The sequence below is a fragment of the Pinus tabuliformis genome, chromosome 5_1 (assembly GCF_031772625.1).
Source record: "Pinus tabuliformis cultivar Carrire ecotype Pingquan chromosome 5_1, CPIR1, whole genome shotgun sequence".
NCBI lineage: Eukaryota > Viridiplantae > Streptophyta > Pinopsida > Pinales > Pinaceae > Pinus > Pinus tabuliformis.
The window spans coordinates 325,852,286-325,870,335 of NC_142305.1; the positions used below are offsets into that span (position 1 = coordinate 325,852,286).

The 18,050-nt window shown below is 34.6% G+C and overlaps 1 protein-coding gene across 1 annotated transcript; it reads left to right on the top strand.

The window, feature by feature from the left end:
* Positions 1 to 389: 389 nt before the first annotated feature.
* Positions 390 to 3,473, top strand: LOC149164681 (GDSL esterase/lipase At2g23540-like). Its single transcript, XM_089429577.1, has 4 exons — positions 390 to 464; positions 2,488 to 2,764; positions 2,868 to 2,972; positions 3,205 to 3,473. Exons 1-4 carry the CDS (start codon positions 390 to 392, stop codon positions 3,471 to 3,473), a joined length of 726 nt encoding a protein of 241 aa, XP_089285703.1.
* The last annotated feature ends 14,577 nt before the right edge of the window (positions 3,474 to 18,050 follow it).

Genomic DNA, 18,050 nt, shown 5'->3' on the forward strand with positions numbered 1-18,050 from the left:
CTTATTGCCATGCCAAAATCTAGATAACCCAATAAAGCAAAATGTGATAGGTCATACATTCAAATTAATCCTAATATCAGATCCATTCAATTATCAAAAATTTTGTAACAAATACTCTGGGAAGTTCCAATAGTGTGCGGACTATGATTGCTATAAGCCATGGTGAACACTTATGGGAACAAAGGATGTGTAAAGCACAACAAAATGTTGAGTAAGACTATGATTCCTAGTGTTGGAGAAGTCCCATTTACAGATTCCTTGAGGTGGCAAAGGATTTTTTCCACGAGAACTCGAAGTGCATCTGGATCATCTTACTGTGGATAGCCTTGACTGCTTGTCTCTTCACATTGAAATTTCTGCAATGCAAGCACAAAGCTGCATTCCACGTGATGGGATACTGCGTTTGTGTAGCCAAGGGCATTGCTGAGACGTTGAAGTTTAACACGACACTCATTCTCTTCCCTGTATGCCGCAACACAATCACCTGGCTCAGAAAGACCAGGGCTAGTTAAGTAGAATTGATTGCCTGTGGACACAAATAGGGAGTCCTCCTATGTATACATAGAGAATACAATCAGACTGCAGACTTGTTCTCAAAGAAAGGATTTCTTGGTGAAATGGGTAAAGTACATATCGACATTTATATAGAGGTGCAAAAATCTCACTCTATGGATTTCACATTCCCTGGATAAGTTTTCACATCAGCTATTTTTTGTTCTATTTTGCTTTTTGGTAACACTATGATTATCACACTTGTATGTGTAGATATGGTTTTGGAACTGTGTATATGGATGCTATACTCTTCAGTTTTTTTATAGTTGCTGATGTCGATTTGGAAGGAACATGCTATTCTATGGATCATATTTCTTAAATAAACATAATTATATCTGGTTATGCGCAAGTTGATGGGATTCACTATTTATGATGTATTTTTTTAGTTGTTGATGTTGATTTAGAAGGAACATGCTATTCTATGGATCATATTTCTTAAATAAACATAATTAGGCCGATAGGCTTTCTTCTTCGTCAACACTTTTACCCTGATTCGTTCGATCAGGTGAGACACTTTCAACTATTGATCTGAACCAGAAAACAAAACAACGAAAAATCAAGAAAGCACAGAAAGTCAAGAAAGCACAAAAGCTCACGAGAAAGGATTCTATGCAGAAAATCAAGAAAGCACGAAAAAGCTCATAAAAAGCAAGGATTGAAAGAAAAAAGCTCAGAAAAAGCAAAGATTTTAAACACAAGAAAACGCAAAAGCTAATGAGCTTGCGTGTGCACAGCTCATACAACCCCTACAATTTCTTGTATGGGTTCAATGCATTCTTAAAGGCCTTAGCGTGTATGCATCTGTGTCTTTAGATGTTCATGAATCTATTGTAATGGCGTTGACAACTGGTTCTTCGTCCATTCCGTGCAGCAGTATTTATTTGGCCAAGCGATACAATAGGTGGTTGTTGCTCAAGGTCCTTCAAGACTGCCAAACGACACTGTCAAACTATTTCGATCAAATTGTTACTGTACCCTGGACTTCCGGTGGTTAATGATCAACCAGATCGTTGGGTGGAGAAGTTCAATGGTTGATGATCACTTCTCTTTTTGCCTTGATTTCTTTGGAAATGGTTCAACAATTTTAATCTCTTCATGCTTATCTAAAATTTAGTGTATAACCTTTTGATTGCAAATATTTTAGATGCAGACAATCATGTGTTGGGAGAACTGAATGGAAGAAGTAAGGAAATGAGGTGGCTATAGGATTCAGAAAATGAAATCGAGTTACTCATTAGCAGATGTTGGGAATAATAATTTTGTGAATGCGAGTATCGAGGCTCAGGATGACTTTGCTCCATATGGCCAACCATTCTTCCAGAAACCCACTGGTCATTTCTCTGATGGCCGAACACTTTTTCGATTTCATAGGTGAGTTCCATGATCAATGTGGTTGCTTCTTCATTATCTGGTATTTTTGTTAAAGAAAATAGATAGCTCAGCAACATTCTGGCACTGACATGGCTACCTGTATATTTTATGTTTTCTCATATATAAATTTAATATTTTTCCGAATTACTCATATCTCAGTTTTTGCGATCAATTTGACTAAAAAAATTCGATGCGAGTAATCTATAATCTGTATATGGAAGAACAAAATTACTCTTCTCACAAATCCCTCTTCTCTGAAATTAATATTATGATCTTGGATTCGCAGCCTCTGGTTTAGGGTTACCCTTTCCTGCTCCCTGGTTTCAACCTAAAGTGTATTTGGATATCTCTCATGGTGCTAACCTAAAGTGTATTTGGATATCTCTCATGGTGCTAATTTTTCTTCTGCTGGAAGTGGCTTGCTTGATTCCACTCTTCAACACCTGGTAACAATTCATTCATTTTGACATTGGGTTTTCTTTAAAGATCGCAGTATATGCCTTTTCTTGCCTGTTTAGGATGATCTTTTCTGATTATCTGAAGTTTTGATAAAATTTTCTTCAGAACGTCGTTCCCTTTGAGCGCCAGGTGAAGGAGTTCAGAAATTTCTTTCATATGCTGCGAAATGATTCTGGTTATTCCGCAAAATATTTTCTGTCTAATGTTGTTCTTGCAATCAACGTTGGAGCCAATGATATTGCGGGGAATTACATGGTGAATGAGTCTCTGCAGGTGACCGTTGGCCCTCAACTGTTTGTGGAGTCACTATTAGAAGCTTATGAAAACTATTTGCTGGTAAGTATTAGTGCAGGCCCTGTTTATAAAAACTATTTGCTGGGAAGTATCAATACCAATTTTTTTGGGAGATTTTATGTGAATTCTAAGACATATTATGGATAGCATTTTTAATAAATTTATAAGCATATGAATACGCCTTATTCCAGAATTTGAGGTTAGGCGATTTATTAGCTCAGAAAATTTAGAAATGTTCATCTATGTGAATAACTACGATTTCATGCTCAACCTAATTAACAATGGAAAGGCATTAGGTAATTATCACTGGACAACAATGAATATATAAAATAGTTTTAGGGATTCCGGAGGATATTTTTTACAATGAATTACACCGGATAGTTTGATAATGTTATTTTTCCAAAAAAAAATCGTAACGAACATTTAACTGGTTAAATCCATTAAATTTTCCCCAAAATTATCTTCTCTGAAACTTTTTTTTTTCACATATGTTTATGATGAACTGATGATATATGAATGGGTATGTAGGTTTTAGTGATACGGTTTCGGCGTGCTGTGGAGATGGTCCATACAATGGTCGTGTAGGCTGTGGGTTGGATCCAGGGTGCTCAATCTGCAAGGATCCCAAGGAATATGTTTATTGGGACAGATTTCATCCAACCGAGAGAGTACGGTGGATGATTGCAGAGGAAGTTTTGGGTGGGGATTCTTCCTTCGTTTCTCCCATGAATCTCAGAGGCTTGATCCAGTACACAAATCCCACCCCTTTCCCCTTTGATCCTTTGCTTACGGAATAGATTATACCCTAAATTATTCATTAATCGAGCATGTCCAAAATATCAATCAACAATCCAGCTGTATATATTTGTGATGCTTACTCGTGCAAATTTTCATTTTTTCAGAAACGCATAAGAGCGAATAGATTTACCCTAAATTGTTTAATGTCCAAAGATATCAATCAACAATCCAGCTGTATAGGTATATCTGTTATGTTTACTGGTGCAAATTTTAGTTTTCACAAAGGCAGAATCGTTGTCAGGGTTTACCGGGAAGAGTCGGGGCAGTGCAGGGACCGGGCTAATTGAACCAACATTTTTTCTAGAAAAATTTAACAATTCCAATTTAATAATCTTATAGGTGTATCTTTGTACCTTTTGGCACAATTGTTAGTTATATCGGGTTCTGCGTAAGTTGATGGGATTCGTTGTTTCTTAATCTGATAATCTGGAATGATGATGTTTTTATTATGGAAAGTACATGATGTATATGTTCCATCAGTTTTATTATCTAATATACAGCGTTTTTCATACTTAAAAAAATATATCTCACACGAGAATGGTACAAGAAATCAGTACGTAGTTAAAGAAATTCTCTGGCAAAAGCTAACCAGCCTGTCATAGGGCATTAAATGCCCCTACGGTGGCTGGTTCAGATGCATACTACATACCCCGATTTGAAAGCCCATGCGGATTCATCGGCTATGACCCATAAACAACATTCACAACGTACGAAGGACAATCGATGGGCATGCCATTACGGATAAGCAGTTTTTAATGCATCCAAAGCCGAGCGCGAGGAATTTCCAGCCACCTCCAGTGTCACCGCCACCACCATACCATAGGAATATGCAAGGGTATACTATATGGCAATATGTTGAATTTTAAGTTTGACTTTCACAATCCCGCTCGAAATTTGAATTTTGAATTTATATTTACCACTCACGCAATGTTTTTTCCTCATACATCGCGGAAATGGGGTGAGCAGCACCGACGGTGTTTAATTCACAGCTGAAGCAACAAGGTTGAAGATATGCGTTCAGTTTAGAGTTACTGCAATTGGGTTTTTGGGCAGATTCAATATTTAAGATCTGCAAGAATCCCAGCAACAGCGCAAAGCGGAGAGAATACATAAAACCTTTTCGCAAGGATAACCTGAAACCTCCTCGGAGGGATAACACTTCACTTGGCGAACAGGAAGTCGTGCGCAGTTGGAAGCCTATGGAGTTTGCATTTTCTGTTTAGATTTTGACATATTTCTAGTCAAATAGTGCAGATTTCTGGAATTGTCCATGAAATTTTCACCTCTCAGTTAAGAAAACATCAAAATTACCAGAACTATTGGTGACCTGTAACTCAGAAAATAGGAGAAAACTGAGAAAGCCAGAACTGTAAAAAAAAAAAAAAACAGACCTGAACTGTTTGCCATACAAACTTATCATAACATTTCTTTTTGGCATAAGTGATGAGCTATTCAAGACTTGCAATGGAGGTGGATCTTTGATTTTTCGAATGAGATTGCTTTTAAATGTTTGAACGGTGTGTTATTGCTTTTAAATTTTATGTGAAAGTCTTTGCTGAGTTCAACAGGAATGAATGTGTGCAATAGACTCGTGCTTTTCAAAGATGCTCTGCCCTCATTTTCCCTAGTGAATTCGCACTTTCCTTGGAAACGCTTTTATTTGTTTCCTCCTTCACTATATTCTGAGGTGGTTTAAATTATTTTTGTATGATAGCAGGTTGGGAGTGAGCTCGATAACGCTGTAAATAATTATTTCAAAATTTTCATTTTCATTGTGTTTTTGCTTTTACTTTACTGGGTAGTTTTGATTTTAAAAACAAGATGTAATAACCCAACAATATGTAATAAACAATATGTAATTGGTTATTAGTTTTCATTTTAAAAACAATATGTAATCTCATTTTCATTTTCCATTCATCTTTTGTATAATTCTTCCGGCATATAGATCGCCATAAAATTCGGGTGAGTAATGTTTGTAGAGGTTTCAAATAGCATTGTTCAACTGCAAAATTGGAGCCAAAGAGTTCGCAAGATGGTCGAAGGCGACTTTGAGTTTGTGTAAAAATTAGGGGTTAATATGATGGGGTATATGTTGTATATATGTTCGCCAAAATAGAAAGCCTTTCATGCATGCATTAGCCATTATCCATTCATGTATATTATATATATTGTGTTGTATATATGTTGATAAAGTGTAAATTATCAAGACTACATGCCTGTGTCGTGCATATCGTATCTGGTGATTGAAGATATTTTAAGGTTAATATATGTTCAATAAGAATTGATTTAATATTTATTATTTTTTAATTTTAATTTAATTTTTAATAATTATTAATAAAGTGGTAGAGATTTAAGTTTGAAATATTAAAAAAATAAATAAATAAATAAAAATTTATTAGTAGTTATATGAAGATCAGTTATAATATTTTAGATGTCATAGTAATAAGTATGATATAGATCTTATAGTATTTTAGACATGGTATAATATTAATTTGTGGTATTGTAATAAGGTCTATTTATAAGTTAAAAAATTCATAATAAAAAGAGAAAAATCTCTATAGTTAAGAATATTGTTACATATTTTTCTAAATTATATATGTTTAATGATTATTATTATTATTATTTTTAAAACTGGTTTTTTTATCAATTTAGTTATATTAAATATATCATGAAATAAGTGTTTCAATGTTTATTTAAATTTATTTTATATAATTGACTAGTTATGGGGTATTTTGAAAATAATAATAAGACATTTAAATACACTTAAGTAACATTTAATTATAAAGTATTTTGAATGTGTAATAAAAAAATATTTTATCATGCATTGGGGTATGATTTAATTTTTATTTTTTTTTACTTAGCTAAGAGATTATTTGCCTTGGATGTAAGAAAATAAGTTAACAATCCATGATTTAAAGGCATCTAGTAAGAGTGAGAGCCTACCATGCCATGAACTAGACATTTCAAGTCACATGGTTTTCCTTGGATAACAATAATGATGACGTTTCCATTCTCAAATAGTAGTTAACTATGATTTTCCTCATTACTCATTGGACAACTAAATTATGATAAATTTTCTTGTTGTGTAAATTTTTTTATTTAACTATTAAATTATAAAAATTTAAAATATATTTTATTAAATATAAAATAATATTTAAATATAAAAGATAAAACATATTTTATTAAATATAAATTAATATTTAAATATAAAAATTAAAATATATTTTATTAAATATAAATTAATAAAGTGAAAAATTCTTCTACATTTTCTAAATGAGATTATTTTTTTAGTGAAAAAACAAAACAAACATATTTAACTACACTAATTTTTTATTATTAACATATTGGAATTGTTACATGTAAATAATAATAAGTTTACCTAACATATAGAATTTATTCAAAATTAAATGAAATTAAAATTTATGATATATAAATAATATTAACTTTATATTATTGGAATTTATTAAGATTAAAAATATGTGTTTTTTAATTATATATTTTATGAAGGTAAAAAATAAGTACTCTCTAAATTATATATTTTATTAAGGTTGAAAATAAATTTTTTAAAATGATATATTTGAAATTGTAATAGTAAATTTTGAAATTGTAAAAATAAATTATATATTTTAAGGAAAATTTAATAATATTATTTTTAATAAAAATTAAAGATGTATATGAGTGGGGAGAGGATTTAATAATTTAATTAAATTTTATGTTTTGTAGGTTTTGGTATAGACTGCAAATTTTTGTGAGGCAAAAAAGCTCTACATATGGAGAACTTATAACTATTTGTGGATTGGATAAATAGAAACACTGTAATTTTAGCTCCATATTTTTTTAGATTGAAAGTGAAATCAGGAGACAAGAATGGTTCAACTCTCATCACATATATAGAGAGTTGAACAGTCTGGTTGATCGGTAGTTCATGATTGTTAGGCACTTTTGGAAATCCATGAGTACTTTGAGAGATAGGCCTTGGAGGTAGTAGCATTAGAAATATGATGATATTATGAGTTAAAATGATGATGGAGAATTGATGACCTTTTTGTTTTGTGTAGATTAATCTTTCTTGATCTTTTGAAGCTTTATGCAAATATACTTTGCACGATGTATATTTCGATATGAAATATAACACACACACACACACATCTATATATATATATATGTATACATATATATATATATATATATATATATATATATATATATATATACATATATATATATATATATACATATATATATACATATATATATATATATAAATATATATATATATATATACATATATATATATATACATATATATACATATATATATATATATATAGAGAGAGAGAGAGAGAGAGAGTTGCTTTTTAATTTAATATGATAAATTACAATTGGTCATAATTGTAAAGATTAGAGTCAAAATCTTGTCCACCATAAATTTTTAATAGAGAAGGTGCCTACTGACAAAGATGAAATTCCTCAGGGATTTTCAGAGATTTGTCATTACCCCGACACTAACTACCATGCACATCCTCTTTGTAGATGGCATTCTCATCTTTTATAATGGGTCTCTATGGGAGATAAAATACTATAGAAGACTCTCTCCTTATATGGAAAAGCCACATGCATGTCCATAAACAACCTCAGCTCTCTAATATCCTACCATCATTTGGAAGATGAAGAGATTTTCGATTTCACCTAGATCCTCCCTTTTGAATCTAAATTTTTAGGGGAAGGCGCGAAGTACTTGGGGTTTCAACTTAAACCAAATTGTTACAACAAGGAAGATTACGATTGGCTCATTGTAAAAGTAGAAAAACAATTGAAAAATTGGTGTCTAAGATGGCTTTCTAAGGTTGGTCATATATTCTTGATCAAATATATCCTAGAATCCTTCACCGCTTGTTGGACATCTCTTGTATGGATTCTCGAATGTATCCTAGAAAAAATCAAAAGAATCTGATCAATTTTTCTCTGATCTAGGAAGCAAGAACATGAGTGTTGCCTTGGGTCAAATTGGATAAATTTCTATACCAAAACTCTTGGGAGGATGGTGCCTAAAGAACATCTTCTTATTTTCAAAAGTCTTGAGTTCCAAATATGGATGGAGGCTAATCCCGATGCAAAGTTTATAAACATTGGTATTCATCTAAAAATACATAGCCCCATGCTCATTGGAAGATTAGATAAGAAGGATTGACAAGCCAAGAGCCAATATCTCAGTAGTCTAGAGGGTTATCCTCAATTATTTTGATATCATTGGTAAAGGGTTGGCATGGAGGGTTAACAGAGGCGACAAAGAGAGACTTAGCCTCGATCCCATGACTAGTAGATTGTGCCCAAAGTCACTCATTGCCACTCCCTCTAATAGAAATTCTAAGCAACAACCCTAAGATTGGATATATCTCCCTAATGGCTGATAGAGACTTAGAAAATCAAATATTGTGGTGGAAAGTGGTATGGAAAGCCAAGTGTCCTACTAAATCCAAATTACTAATGTTGTGTCTAGTGGAGAAGAAGGTCCCCACTTGGAATGTCTCACAAAGAATATTTATGATCAGGTTAGGATGGTGTTCCTTATCTAAAAACAATGGTCAAAATGCATCATATCTATTCATGACCTACCCTTTCTATCAACAGGTTTGGAAAAAATGCAGGAAGGAGAGGACTTTGAGGAGCCTTAGAAGGCATGGCTCGCAAACCCCAGTTGTCATGATATCAAATCCCTTCCCCTAATCATATGTTGGAGGGTGTGGATGGCCAAAGAAAAGGCCATTTTTCAGTACAAACCTTGGTACCTAAGCATATTGTTATTAAAGCCCGCACTATATTAAGTCATTTACCATAAGAAAAATTCCTAGCCCCCCCTAGAGTGATCAGGATAGAAATCATTGATCAAACAAGGTCATGGGCCTACTTTGATGGAGCTTCAAACAATAATGGACAACATAGTGGAGGAGGCTTCATCCTCTTTCTCATAGAGGCTCACTTTTATCAGGTTAAAATTGGTTTTGTCCAAGGGACCAACAATGAGGTGAAGTTCCTGGCTTGTAAAAAAATGTTGTTTTCCGCTCTATGCATTCAGATTCATGTTTTTGGGGACTCTATGCTCACTATTAATTGGCTTAACAAAAATCAAGCATGCGGGAACATTATTCTCATATGATACTATAAGAATACATGCGACTCGTTGACGCTTTCTTGATTTTTACATGTTCTTTTACAGGGAGAGAAATAGAACAACAGATTGCCTCTCAAAAGAGGGCCTTGAAATGGATTAAGGATTGCGAAGTATAATGGATATATTTAATCGACAAGCATAAAAGTTCTATCATAAGTCATTTAGGAACAAAATATTCGAAACAACAAGAGCATAATACCATAGGATCCAAATGTTTTCACTCTGCTTTTGTATTTATTTTGTTTTTTAGCCACTCATTGGATGGAACAATTATACACCTTACTTTGGTTGTAATTAACATCACTTGTGTTTTTCTTCTATAAATTTATGGTTAATGGTTAGGTTTCTAGTTGTTGATGGTGTTGGACACGCCAACATTTAGGGGATCTCCCCGACAAGAAGTCCCAACTAGGACTCAAACCATTTGGAGTAGGAGTCCCAACAGTGGGTGGTAGTGTAATGCGTTGACCACAATAGCATGCAGAGATAAGTAAGATAAATTTGGGTGAGAGAAAGTATGTGACCTTGTAGAGAGTCAAGTGCGATGCATGTGGTTTCTAACATACAGACGGGAAAAGGAAGTGTACCCCTTAGAAGCCTGTAATAGTACACAGATTGAAAGGAACACATGAGTCGAATGAAATCACATGCTAAAATGTGGAATAGTCCACAAATTAAAGTGACAAGTTAATCCAACAACACACATTCAATAGGTTTCCTACAATTTCATACAAAGTAGTTCATAAGAAAATGTGTAAGTTAAACAACATACATTGCTAAAGAAACCAGAATAGTTCAACTACAATAACAACATATGGATGAAAGCATCTTGGCTCTGATATTATTTTTATAAGTGAAAGTTCCATCCATACATACACCATTGACAATGACTAGCCCCAATAGTGGAACATTACAGTCAAGAACACCTGCTCTTTCAAAGAAGTATACTCGCTCTACATTGTGGAGAGGCCAAGGCTCGTCATAATACTCCTAGGCCTTTTCTAAGCCTAAGCCTAGCCAAAATATTGGCTCCCAAAATCCTATTCTATGAGTTATGAGGTTCTATTTATAACAAAGGGTGGGGTGATCCATGACATTCCCCTTTGTGACTCTTTGACTACCCTCATGATTCTTCAACTTCTTTACAAATAACTCATTACATAACATGATGACCTTTCATATTCCACTAATGACACTTAGAATTTCACTTACAACATATTTACAAATAATATTACATTTTCCACATGTACCCATATGAGACAAAATAAGCTAGAGACAGCTCGACAAGACAAAACACTATGATTCTGAAGCTCGGGGAAAGATAAACTCTGAAACCTCCACTTGGTGTATCTTGGTCACATATCAATGCCAAACTTGGTACTGCATGATGGTCTCCTTAAACTACTTGATGGTGTCTTTCTGAAGTACGACTCTTTCCTCCATGGAATTTGGGTACATGGTCTTGGAACATGTATCCAACTCGTTTTGAAGTAAGTGCAGCATGGTGTTAACCTTGAATGAACCACCGACATATTGCTGCATGTTGCATGTGTTCAACTCAAAATATTCTCTTATGGCCTCTCGTATTAGCTGCTCCACATACTCGTCGATCTCTAGCCGGAATTGGTTCTTGTGTTTAGCATTGGTGAGGCAACCTACATCTATTCACTCTCTTCCTCAATTGCTAGTTGTTCCGGCTCACCAATCTATATTGGCGCTATTTCCTTTGTTATTACACCTTAAATTTTTTCTTCTTCTTGCTTCTAATTCTCTCTTGTTCTTTCCTCCTTAGCTCTCGTCCTTCCTTTGGTTCTTGTTCAGCTTGTTATGATCTCATTTTTTTCTACCCGCAAGCTTTGCTTTTATCTCTTCCTTCGCTCTGCACTCTTTATCCATTGCTCCCTCTTTGCCATTGCTACCAAAGTTGCTTTCTCCGTGATAGGATCTTTTCTCATCTTGCATCTTTGCTCTACCTCTAGGTTCTCGAAAATCTTCCTCTTTCCCTTGTCCTGCACTTTATTGCTACCTATTGCGATTTTTGTTGTTGCTTCATGTCATGCTATTATTTGTAGAGAAGATTTCCAAGTTGTTTCTATACTAACTGAATCGTGGAGTTTGGAGGCATTGTAGCAGTACCTCCAAGAGTCCTCCTCGTTCCAGTGAAATGTCTCGTGGATCCATGGAAAGTACACTCTCGCATAGTGGTCCTTGAAAAATACTGTGAGGATACTGATTGAAGTCTTTGGTGTCAAAATTGAATATTAATATATCCTTATCTTCGACATCTGCATCCTTCAAGTTCTTAATCTCGTACAATCCAATCCACAGAGGAAGAGGAGACCATGGTGCTTTGTTCTTCCTATGCAGTGTTGTTGACAACCATGTGGAGAGGTGATATGAGACGAAGATCGCACCGAAGGTTCCTTGATCTCCACGGGAATTCCAGAGCTCCAAGATCAAATTTGAAAATTAGCTCTAGAGGCATCCATTACATAGAATGGTGAGAGTGCCCATAAACATGGTATCATCAATAGATTTTTGATGATTTATTGGGAGATCCTCTCCAAATAAACAAAAACTTTTGATTTGATTCTCTGAAGTTGTTGCTTTGAGAGCTCTCCCTAACCATTCCACTACCAATATGAAGATGAAAGGTAAGAGTGATTATCCTAGTTGAATGCCTCAAGATTTTTTAAATGGATTGGAAGGGGAACCATTTAATAGAATGGACAAGAAGATTGATGATAACAAATTGGTAATTTAGTTTATCTATTCTTGATTAAATCCAAAAGCCCTAATAATTTTGAAGAGGTATTGCCAATTTAGCTTGTCAAAAGCTTTTGAAAGGTCTAGCTTATAAAGCATACCATGTTTTTCTTTAGTTTTTCAAAGAGTGTATGGTTTCATGGGTAACCATGATTCCATATAATATTTGGTGACCTTTGATGTAGCTTGTTTTCTATGGTGAGATGAGATTTGGAAGGAGAGGTTTGAGCAATTTTGCTATGATATTAGTGATGATTTTATAAATGGCCTCGTAGAGAGTGATGGGTATGTATCCATTAGGGTGTTCCACTTTATCTTTCTTTGGCACTAGTGAGAGAAAAGTTCCATCTAGTGTTTTAATATGGATCGTGCTTTTTCGGATTTTTCCATCGCCTACCAAATATCCTAACTTATCCTAACTCATTGCAAACCAACATATTTAAAAAATTTATACTATGAAGCCATCTAGTGTAGGGATTTATTACATAGAATTTCTTTAATTATTTCTTGAACTTCTTCAAAAGATATTTCTCTAAGGAGGGAACTATTTTGTTCTTGTTTTAACATGGATGGGATGTGCCTAGAGATTTTTTGGATCACCTATTGTCTATTAGGAATGGGCTATGTAAAGAATATTGATAATAACATATTATATTTTGAGTTATATCTTGATGTCCCTGCAATTTCACTCCTTTAGGATTTTCGATGGAGGAAATGTGATTGTGATGGAGATGTTGAAACAAATATTTTTCGAAATATGCTATGTTGAATTCACCTTCCTTGAGCCATCATAACATTTTTTTGTTTCCAAATAAGTTCATCCTACTCATGGAGCTCCTAAATATTAGTAAGAGTGATGGTTTATTCTTTAATTAACATCTGAAATCGACCTTATAGGATGGCTTCATGTTGTATTTCCTCCATCTATTTTTCTAGTATGCACTTTTCCTCCAATATGTTACTAAATTCTATTTTTTTCTAGCATTTAAGCTATCATTTAACGTGTTTTAAGTTTTTATGGATGTCATACATTGATGTACCTTACAATGTTATATGTTCCTCCCACCACTTCATTATGTTAACTTGAAATTCTATATGGTGTAGCCAAAACTTCCCTAGGAAAAAAATCCTATTATGAGTTCAAGACATTATGTCAATATTTAGACATATAGGCCAATGGTGTGAGCCACGACTCAAATGATCAAGTTTACAAACCACTTGTTGTAATCCTCCATTTTTGTTATTCCTAGTAAAAATGACATTTATAGTTTTGATATTGACTAGGAGAGAAGACACCATTGATTCCTAAAATTAAATGGAATTTAGATCATATTTTTATCACTCCTCGCTTTTCTTCTAGTGTTTTTATGAATTTTAAAACTCCATCAAGCATCTAGGGAGAGGGAGAGAGAAAAATATAGGTGCTAGAAATGGATTGGGGGAAAGGGGATTTATCCTTGGGTGATGGAAGACCATAAATATTATACAAATAGCAGGTCTCAGTTGAGCCAATGAGTTGAAATTGGAAGGAGAGAATTTTAAGGAGGAAAAGATGTTAAGAATGATAATTTCCCGAGGCTTCCATATAATGGCAAGGTTTCTTATTTGTCCCTGAGTATCAATAAAATTTCTCTACAATCTCTTCCTTATTTCCTTGTTAGTTTTCTAATTACATCACTTGAAGTTTTGTTTTCCTAAATCATCATGACTATGGGGTTTTTAGAGTACCAATTTTCTTAAAGGGGTCTGTATTTTATTTTGCAATTGAGGTTCTAATATTCCAATAGATAATTTTTATGTCGAGGGTATGTTGGAAGTGACAAAAACTTCCATAATTGCTTTGATTCATCCTAAGTTGACCAACATATCTCCTAATCCTGATAGGATTTGTTTATTTCCCTTCCATTTTCCTTTCTTCCTTGTGGGGTTTAACAAGGCCCTTGATTGGCTTGGATTAAACTCCTAATGATCCTTTGTTACATTTCCCTGATGCCAATTTTAAGGTAGATTGGTGAGATTTGAAATATGCTCAGCTTTGTACCTTGACTTGATGTTTTGGGAGAGTCTGTGGGTATTTTCCTTCCCATTCTTTAGTGATTTCTATAAGTTAGAGTGAATCTTAATCCATATCACCATTAAAATCTAAGGATTTATCTAGGCCACATTCTAGAGTAATTTGATGAAGGGGAGGGGGAGGATATAAAGCAAGGGAAGAGAGGAGTAGCTCTAAAGAGGATAGAGGAGGTGGATTTCAATCATGCATAATTATTTTAGGTGACAACAAGGTAAAGGGAGGATTAGGTGACTCTAAGGAGGAAAGTGGGTCGTAGCGATTGTTAGTGGAAGGTTTGTTCCTTAAGGGTTGGGATGTGAGGGAGGGATTTTAGGGTCCTTACACTTGCCTCTAGTTTTTATGAAGTCATCATCATTAGGAGAAGAGATAGAATCAAGGTTATCATTTACAATGAAAAGAGGGTAGTTATAGTAAGGATGGTCATATTTGTGGAACCTTTAGCATCAAAGAGGGATATGCTCATAATGTAAGGTTTTCTTCCAGAGCTCATCCTAGTAATAAATATTTGTTGATTCTAGGAGAAACTTAGAGATATTCATGTAAACATAAATATAGGAATAAAACATATACCTAGCATGTTTTTTTTCTTCCTAAGCTTTGACAAAATCACCAAGGGTGTTGCCAATATTAGCTAGAATTTCTTCATCCCATAATTCCTACAACAACAAGTACATGATATTCTAGACTAGAGCTACTATGAAATTTTCCTTATTAGGTAGAAATCCTCCCATTGAGAAGTGGAGATATAGCCCAACTGAGTTGAGCAAGTATGGTCCATTTTAAAAGACTCAAGTTCTATCTTCAATATTAGCAAAGTGAAAAAACCTTTGGCTCCTAATTCCATTTTAATTTTCCCCAAGCTCCCATTTTAACTTAGATCTAGTGGGAAATTGCATTCTTTGAAGACTAGATGCTAGGAAATTTTCTAATTAGGGTGTGATCCCACATGTATTGGATATATTCTCCGATATGGATAGATTGAATTTTGAATATAAGGTCTATTATTGCTATAGATAGACATTACAATGACATTCATTTTCCTAATTGGGTATTGGACTACAACAAATTTTGTTATTTCCCATTAGGGTTTTTGATCGAAGCAATGGTTTTAGCAGTAAAAGATTTCTCGGAATGATTGTATCCTATTGTAATAAAAAAATTTGTTTCCCATTAGGGTTTTCGCTAGAAACAATGGGTTTAGTAGCAAAAGGTTTTCTAGAATGATTATATCATGTTGTAAGAAATTTTGGTGTTTCCCATTAGGGTTTTCACTAGAAACAATGGGTTTAGTAGGTAAAGGTTGTCGAGAACAATTGTAAAATGTTGTTCAGAATAATTATATGTTGCTACAATCTTGTTGTACGAAGGAGATCCACTCCCTCCACTAGCATTAGCCATAAGAAGAGAAGTTGGAGAGCCACCAAAAACACATTGGCTAAATCTTAATGACAAAAATACAAAAGATGAATGGAAAACGAAAATGAGATTACTTATTGTTTTTAAAATGAAAATAATAACCAATTACATATGGTTGGGTTATTACATATTGTTTTTAAAATCAAAACTACCCAGCAAAGTAAAAGGAAAAACACAATAAAAATGAATTTTTTGAAGTAATTATTTATAGCGTTATCGAGCTCACTCCCAACCTGCTATCATACAAAAATAATTTAAACCACTGTTATAGACATTTTTGGGCACTGCAACCCCAATCAAACATGTCCATAAACCAAGGGCTCCTAAGTCCCTAAAAGTGTTGTTCCATACCCTAAAAGAACAAGGTCAGCTGATTACATCATCTCCCAGAATTTCTCCATGAAAAACAGCTCAGAACTGGTCAAAATTGGACCATCTCACCTACTCCATGGTCAAAGTGCGATGCATCCCACCTAAATGCACAAAGGAGGTGCGATGCATACTGAAAAGCCCTTCTATGTGATGCGATGGGCGAGAGTGGACAAATGGTAGAGTCAAGTTGAGAGGTGGATGATCATGGAATCTTCCAGAAACTTCTCCTATGACACTTGCCTCTCTGAATTCGCCCAGGGATGAGTAAGAGATCATAAATCTCCAAGTGGAATAAAGAACTATCAGAGAGAGGACACTAATCAGAATCCCAGAAGCTGACTCACCCCCTGCAATCATCTATATATGGATCCCTCATCCCAGAGATCCAGAGGCTGGAATTTTGTATCTTGTAAGGAAGTGTTGTTGGTTTCTTGTTGGAATATCATAGTGTTGGGTGATCTAAGCTTTTCATGAGGTGAAAGAAGGGATTTCATGCTGGAGGATGACGCTGGGTTAAAACAATTGGTTGTAATCCTCTTTGCTATTCTTGATTATTAATAAAGCTATTCAAGTTTTCCTCCACATTCTTGTATGTTTGATGATATATGCATTTGTGTGGTCAATATATATCTCGTCCTATATTGTTTATGATTGTAGATCTCTGTTCTTCAATAGTATTATGCTGCTTTGATTCCACAGGTGCTCTTTGAAGCTAGGTAGACGAAGGAGAAGAGACAAAGATCTGTTAGAAAGGAGAGGAATCAAGCAAGGAACCGAGCGCAAGACTGACATTGGTGTCCTTCATTCCACTCTTATCTACTTGTCATAAAGGAAAATTAAAGTGGTTTTAGTTTGCTTGTTTCTAAGATAGCTACCAGTCTCAGTGGGACTAGCAGATCCGAGTGGACACTAAATTTCCCGATAACAAAATGGCAACTCCACTGGGGAGCGAATAGATTGTTTGCTTGTCTATCTTTGTTTGTTTTATAAACTTACAGATGGAGCCTGAAGTCAAGCCATCTAGCCTTCGAACTGCATTTGCTATGCAAGTGCAAAGTAGATCAATGTTACTTCAGTCTATCTCCAGGTTTTGTTTATAAACTGAACAATCAATTTACAAACTTTCTAATTGCCCTAGTGGTGTCTCTAGTAACCTCATTAGATCAGCCCCTATGATTTCTGTTTACTATACATCATTTGCTCGGCCTAAATCCCTAAACTGAGTTGCAAACTATGACCAAGAGCCAAGTAAAGTCTCGTCCTGGTACCATCCCACCCAATACACTACCGGGGGTGGGATGCATCGCACTTCCCGGGTGCAGTAGGTGGGATGCATCCCTGTTTCCCTGTGTTACAGGTGCGAGGATCAGAAAAGGCTAATTTTGCCTCCAGGTCTTGGTTTTTCTTCACTCTTTTCAGCTCTATTCTGGAATTTTGCTATCTGTGATCAGTATACCACTGTGGAAGCCCCCTTCCTTTCCATCATTCTGCCTCCATTGTGCAAAGAACTGTAAATGTTTTTATGTATTGTGAGCCATTTTCAGTTCTCTTTTACAAAGAAGTAGCGTAATTGAACTGTCGTTTCTTGATTTGGAAGTGTCGCAAGTGTCGTTTTCAGTCATAGAAGAGAATCTGAATGTTCTTGATAGTCGATTACACTGTTACTCTTGTATTTGATTTGAATTAGTAGTTTTTCAAGTTTCGAAAGCAAGTTTTCAATTCCAAATCGCAAAGTGTCATCATTGTCTTCATTTTGTCTTGAAAAGAAGCTTGTTA

What these genes read in the sequence shown, in the direction of transcription:
- LOC149164681 (XM_089429577.1), top strand. Translation starts at nt 390, where the DNA reads ATGGGATACTGCGTTTGTGTAGCCAAGGGCATTGCTGAGACGTTGAAG. An exon ending in CGACACTCATTCTCTTCCCT is followed by an intron (nt 465 to 2,487) that starts GTATGCCGCAAC and finishes AATTTTCTTCAG; the next exon opens with AACGTCGTTCCCTTTGAGCG. An exon ending in TAACAATGGAAAGGCATTAG is followed by an intron (nt 2,973 to 3,204) that starts GTAATTATCACT and finishes ATGGGTATGTAG; the next exon opens with GTTTTAGTGATACGGTTTCG.